Source organism: Elgaria multicarinata, chromosome 2 (genome assembly GCF_023053635.1).
Source record: "Elgaria multicarinata webbii isolate HBS135686 ecotype San Diego chromosome 2, rElgMul1.1.pri, whole genome shotgun sequence".
In the NCBI taxonomy this organism is placed as follows: Eukaryota; Metazoa; Chordata; class Lepidosauria; order Squamata; family Anguidae; genus Elgaria; species Elgaria multicarinata.
This window is the reverse complement of record NC_086172.1, coordinates 36,742,534-36,748,761: the sequence shown is the minus strand read 5'-3', so window position 1 is coordinate 36,748,761 and position 6,228 is coordinate 36,742,534. Positions and strand designations below refer to the sequence as shown.

At 35.8% G+C, this 6,228-nt stretch overlaps 1 protein-coding gene across 4 annotated transcripts in view; it reads right to left on the bottom strand.

Annotated features, from left to right (window-relative positions):
- Positions 1–610: 610 nt before the first annotated feature.
- The window catches only part of NCKAP1 (NCK associated protein 1), a 60,599-nt gene continuing 54,981 nt past the window's right edge, over positions 611–6,228 (bottom strand). For all 4 annotated transcript variants that reach the window (XM_063116289.1, XM_063116290.1, XM_063116291.1 and 1 more), the window contains 6 exons: positions 5,954–6,034; positions 5,111–5,204; positions 3,406–3,522; positions 2,580–2,689; positions 2,126–2,215; positions 611–1,539 (listed from right to left, as the gene is read on the bottom strand). In XM_063116289.1, coding sequence (XP_062972359.1) covers positions 1,423–1,539; positions 2,126–2,215; positions 2,580–2,689; positions 3,406–3,522; positions 5,111–5,204; positions 5,954–6,034 — 609 coding nt within the window. In that variant the 3' untranslated portion in view covers positions 611–1,422. The remainder of the gene's footprint in view (positions 1,540–2,125; positions 2,216–2,579; positions 2,690–3,405; positions 3,523–5,110; positions 5,205–5,953; positions 6,035–6,228) is intronic.

Below are 6,228 nucleotides of genomic sequence, written 5' to 3'. Positions count from 1 at the left end.
TGTGCCAACTTGTAGTGAAATATCAGGATAAGTTTTCTGTCTAGACTGCCTAACTATTTGTGTCCCACATGCAGGAAAGCAACTGAAAAGCATGCAACCAAAGTTGAAAAGAGGTAGAATGGTAAGAGAAAGAATATGGCAGGAACCCTAACCCTCAAATAACCCTACAACAGTCCATGCAAGCAGTTACACATATTGTGTGCAGCATGCACTGTAACTCATAACAAACCATCATGGCTTGTTTAAGCCACAGTGGCTTGTTTTGATTGTGTGAACCTGGTCACTTTGTTAAATAAGTACAACAAGGATTATTTCAAGAGTTTTATCTATTAACTTTTTCCACCTTTATGTTTCTTTGACCATCATGGTAACCACATATGCAAATAGTCTTGAAAAGTGCTTAGATTCTTTGAAGTATGGAAAAAGCGACATAAATTGGTTTTATTTCATCATGTACTGTGGGTAGGAGGCTCTAAAAATATCCTGAATGTGAATGGCTTAAGGGACTTGACTACTACTGAAATAAACACCAAACTGATAAGTTCCCTGATGCTAGAATACTGAATTTTCAATAGTTAACTTAGCACAAAGCCGAAAAGTCACTAGCAAGTAATACAGTGTAGTGTTTATTGTATGTAATGGAAGGTACACTTGAATTTCAAAAATTTAAAACATATAAAAAGTGGTTAGAGGGATAACATTTTATCAACATTTGATAAATGCATTAGAATGTTTATTATACAGCAGGGTACAATGTAGTGTTAATGCCAATGGGGCATCATGGAAATTAGTCTTTAAAAAATTCCACTATGTAGGCTTTATACAAACAAAACCACTTGCTGTTGTTTAAGATTGTATGGAGAAGATTGTTTAAGGATGAGCAGTCCTATAACATTTTAATATTAGATAGCATCAGAATCATTAATTTGCATGAGTGTTTCAAAAAAGAAAGTAAAAATGTTGTAGTTCACAGAAATGCACATCCAAGTTTTGTTTCCAATAAGAGCAATAGGTACAGATTGTAACTCTCCCTATATGAAATAATTTACACACAGATGAAAACTAGGAACACTAAAATAATCACTAAATAGAGTTCTTCATGGAGATAAACAAGCCATTATGATTTCCTGCATGATTGGATATGGAAAAAAACATAGTTGTAGTGTTTCTCTTTTTAAACATAATTGAGATTCTAAAATAAAAAGAATAATTTCAGCAAATGTGCAACCTAAAATCAGCCAAGCTTATATTGTAGTACAACCATATTAAGAAACCACTGGTCAGAAATACAACCGCATTGGGAAAAAGTTTATAATCCACAAAACTCTTTGCCAGGCCATAAAATAAAACAGCTCCACAGTTTACAAATAAAACTGAGGCAACATAGATGCGTGCTTAATTTGTCCCCAGTTAAGTAGATATTCAGGCAGAGGATGTGACACTTTGTTTGTACACAGCATGGTACGCATTTCGTAGCAAGACATAAGGAAAACAGGACTCCAGAAGATCCATGGTCAGGAATGGAGACTCCTGCACAATCTAAGATGACAGAAAAATCAAATCAGAAACCTGACATAGAAACAGAACTCACGATGCTGATGAAATTCAGCTACTAATGCGATTCCATTTTCCGAAAGGAGCTCAAAAATAAATAAATCATAGCACCACATTCTTCCCAACAGCATTTTCTATCATCGTACATTCAGTGCATAAATACTTCAAATGAGCTTCCAACAATAATGGAATATTTGGTGCAATCCTTAAAGGAGGAGAGAAAGCAAAGCAGTGACAACTGGTGATAAAGGGGAAAGGATAAGGTGGGGCAGATAAAGAAACCCAAAAGAGTAGAGAGATTTCAAAAGTTTCAGGTCTTTTAAGTCATTGTTTTGCTATGATACTAAATAGTGGGTTGGAACCAGACTTAGTCATACGTAGAGTAGACCATCAATTGGGCTAATCATGCCTAATTTAAGCACCATTGATTTTAGTGGTTCTGAGCATGACTAAGTCTGGATCCAACTCACTATTTCCATTATTTGATCAATTCCACGCCAGAGCGCTTATCAAAACCTTTTTGTTTACCCATGAAGAGCTTTTAGGAACAACAATTAGGGTGACAGCTTACCATGTCTAGGAGTAAGTAAACGGATTCTCTGTTCCTTGTAGTGGTTTTGTCGGTCTCCTGACCAATTTTCAGGAGACTAGAGGATGCAAGCTAAAAAATACCCAAGGACAAACAGCCAGTAAGTTTTCTACTATTTTTAAGCTGCAACTTTAAATAACAGTTTCCTTCAGTGACACTGCAATTCCTGACATAAGATACAATCTATGTTAAGAAAAACTAACATCTGCAATATCAGGGAAAGCAATGGGGTTTTGAATGTAGAGCATTCCACAATAATGAACTGAATAGGATAGACTAATTGCACAGAGTTTCATTTGAGTATTAGAACAGACCAATTATATTGCAAGACAATGAATGAAATGTAGAAACTATAGTTCACAAGTGTGTACAATATTTACTCATATTCTTTACTGATTTCTGAAGCAGGTTAGTCCAAAATAAAAATTGTACATACAGCCAAAAATTCTTTGAGACGGTCTTCAATGCTTCCCTTGTGAATGGTAAATAAAGCAGCAGCAATCTGGTTGATTGCTTTGGCCAGGCAATGGATATTGTTGCAGTGTCCTAAAGAAAAACGTATTTCGGTTATTAATTTAGCTTCACTCATAGTTAGCAGGGTAACATTTACAAAGGGATTAACTTTCAAATATGCTATGAGGCCTTGATACTCTCCATTTAGTAAAGAAGACAGAAAGATATTGACATATTTTGATGCAGTAAAACATAGTATTTGAACCACATTCATTCCGAAATCTTTTTCAAAGACTGAGTTCTGACTTTCTTCCTAATTTATCAGTTCCAGGGGGTGGTTTTTTTTTTTTAAAAAAGCACTTGATTCCTGTTGTGTCAGAAGAATACTGTCAGTATTAAAATATGGAGGACATCCTATATATACTAGCCTAGAAATAAGAATAAACTTAACGCAAACATCCAGAATGGGAACTAGTTTCAATATTACTTCCGGATAGTACTCAGCATTGGGGGGTTTCTCTATAAATGCCTCTTCTCATTTCCTAATCAATAGGCCATTTAGGTGCAACAGGGTAGAATACATTCTTGGTAAGGATCCCTAGAACCCAAGTATGGCTGAGGCGAAAGATATTCATTTCCTCTTTCAAAGCAACCATTATAAGATATAAAATTGACTTACTATTCAACACCAAGAAGGAACAAACACCAATACCATAAAATGAAAGCAAATAAATATTCCAGATGAAGATTTAATAGAATTTCCCCCCAAGAACAAATCTTCACACCAGTTTAATTTGTCTGAATATTACCTTCAATGGCAGGACTGTACTGAGACATCACATTACTGGCCAAAGTTGGTAAGGAGACAGCCACAAAGACCATCAGAAGGCAGGCAATTTTATATTCTTCTTCTGGACTAATGTTTTCTGAAAATAAATATAGATTTAAAGAGATAATTTGTAACTGAGTGGGGTCCAGAATAGAAAGTTCTTGTTAAGTAGAAACACCAAAATTTATACTTAATTGTATAGCTTCATGAAAATAAAAATTATGAAGATAGTTGGTATAAAAATAAATCAATTCAGAACTCGACTGAGGTCATCTTATGGTAGGGATGAATGAAATAATGGCATGCATCCACATGATTATTAATGTTTGATCCACTGAGTCATGTTCTGCTGTTATTCGGTTAAAACTATCAAGGTACATTGTTCAATATCACTTGTTAGATTTGTTGCAAGTTTTGGGATAACCAATACTTTTCCACAACAGCTAAACTTTATAGAGTAATGATGTATCTTAGTCACATACCCCAAAACACACTTAGGGACGGAATACGTAACTTACAAACCAAAAGGATTCAAATAGTTCCTAGAAAAGTATTCCGTTAACAACTATTCAAATATCTGACACCTATATTTAACGTCGCCTAATGCCAAAATACCTTCTGGAATTGCAGAAGGTTTACTTCCTCCTACTAAAGTGGAGGACCAGGTAGAGAGTTTCCATACCAGCACTTCACATTTCTGGTGGCACATGTGAGATCCTGTTAGGTGGAGTTATATTGAGCACACAACCATTTTCATTCGTTTTCATGTGACAACGCTGAGAAACATTTGTATCAAGAAAATCGACAGAGGGACCAGGGCTGCATACACTCAGTCAAATACAAATTTAATTATTTTGCCATATTCTGCGCTGAAGAACCCTCAACTTTACATTCAAGTTAAATTATGTGCAGAGATTTAGATGGAAATTTCATACATACATCTGTACAACTGCTGCTCTTTCATGTAAGGAAGCTTCCCCCCCAAAAAGTGGGGGTTGTCATGCTGTTATTATTTTTTAATGTCACCAATTTGAAAGCTTATAATAAGGACTAGAATGGGAAAAGAGAAAGTACATAATGCTTCTTAACCAGAGTGCATGATGAAGCTAATAACTATGCATAATCCTGAGAACTAGAAACCCTGGCACTGTTCATAAGTACTTGGCACAAATGAAACCACATTACATTGTACATTATTCTGCTAAAAGGGGGGAGCAAAAGCAGCACCATTGCAATTATTTCTAACTGTATTTGATTCAAAAATAATATTGCTAACAAAGGAGAAAATGATATCGTTCCCCAATCTTTCAAAAGAAACCCACAAATTCCATGTATGTCAAATAAAGGAAATGAAATCAGAAAATGTTGCTACTTAGTTCACAATGTGGGTGACAGAAAGAGTAAGCATCAGAGTACACTCAACATGTACAAGATGTATATTATATTATATTATTTATTTCATTTATATCTCACCGTTTTTCCTCCAAGGAACCAAAGGTGGCATACATAATCCTCCTCCTCTCCACTTTATCCTCACAACAACAACCCTGTGAGGTAGGTTGGGCTGAGAGTCTGTGACTGGCCCAAAGTCACCCAGTGGGCTTCCATGGCTGAGTGGGGACTAGAACCCAGATCTCCGGACTCCCAGTCCAACACCTTAGCCACTACACCATATAGCACCTTACCTGATTTTTGAGAAGAAAGAGCTACAACCAGGGCAGGATCTATCTCACAAGGCAGTCCTGCAGCTGATGAGAGCTCGTATACATTCATTGCAACCTGAGAAACAGAAAGTTACTGCAGAGTGAAGAACGCCAACAGAATTATATGATCCCCCCCTCCCCAGATTTATAAGTTGTAAATTCATGTAATTATTTACATTCAACAGGGATATGGAAGCACAGAAGAACCTTTGGTGGCAGAATTAACATCTAGACTATAATGAAAAACTCAACCAGCACTTCTGTGAGCTGACTAATCTCTTTCACACATCCCTCTGCCAAAAATTTGTATACTCTCTGAAAGTATATTCAACAACAACATTTTGAAATTCCAACTAGCTCTCACACTGCACAAACAGAAACTCCAGTTAAGCCAAGGCATGCAATGCAGCAAATTAAAGTTGCCATGCCACATCAACAGAGACGTGATTCTAGATGTCCCACTACCAAAGGATCTCAAATTAGAAGGTTATAATTTTAGAGAGTGAATGCTAATCATCCTCAAAATTAAATAATTAGAAACACGTTAGAATTTCTCCTCATGAAATACTGTCATTTATTTTATGACAAACTCTTAACATAAACTAGCGAATCTCAACACATTTTGCAAAGCAGGGATACCGTGATCAAGACTGGTCTCAGAAGTATGATACTATTTTAATTTTATAGGATTATAATGAGTTTTACATGAACATAAACAAGTGTCATATCTAGCTAAAGTAGGTGTCCAATCCTACATATGTTTGGCCCAGTACACATTTTTAGTTGGAATTAAATAATCAATTACTCTCACAAGCAAATTATTACCTTCATATCAGTCTCTCTTGGAATGTGATCCTTAAAGTCTTCAATTGAACTTACAAGGAAAGGAATGTGATAGGATAAGACCTAAGACAAAGGAACATGCAACAAAATAATTGCCTTCAGTTACTATATCTCTTTAGACTGTATGACTTCACTGGATTTATTCATCCCACCTCACCCTCAATTTATGTATGTTAACTAATTTCAGAGCCGCAAAGTGGCAGAACTGTGATAAATCCTCGACCTTCTTTAAAGCATCATTGTATAGAACTGAAGGC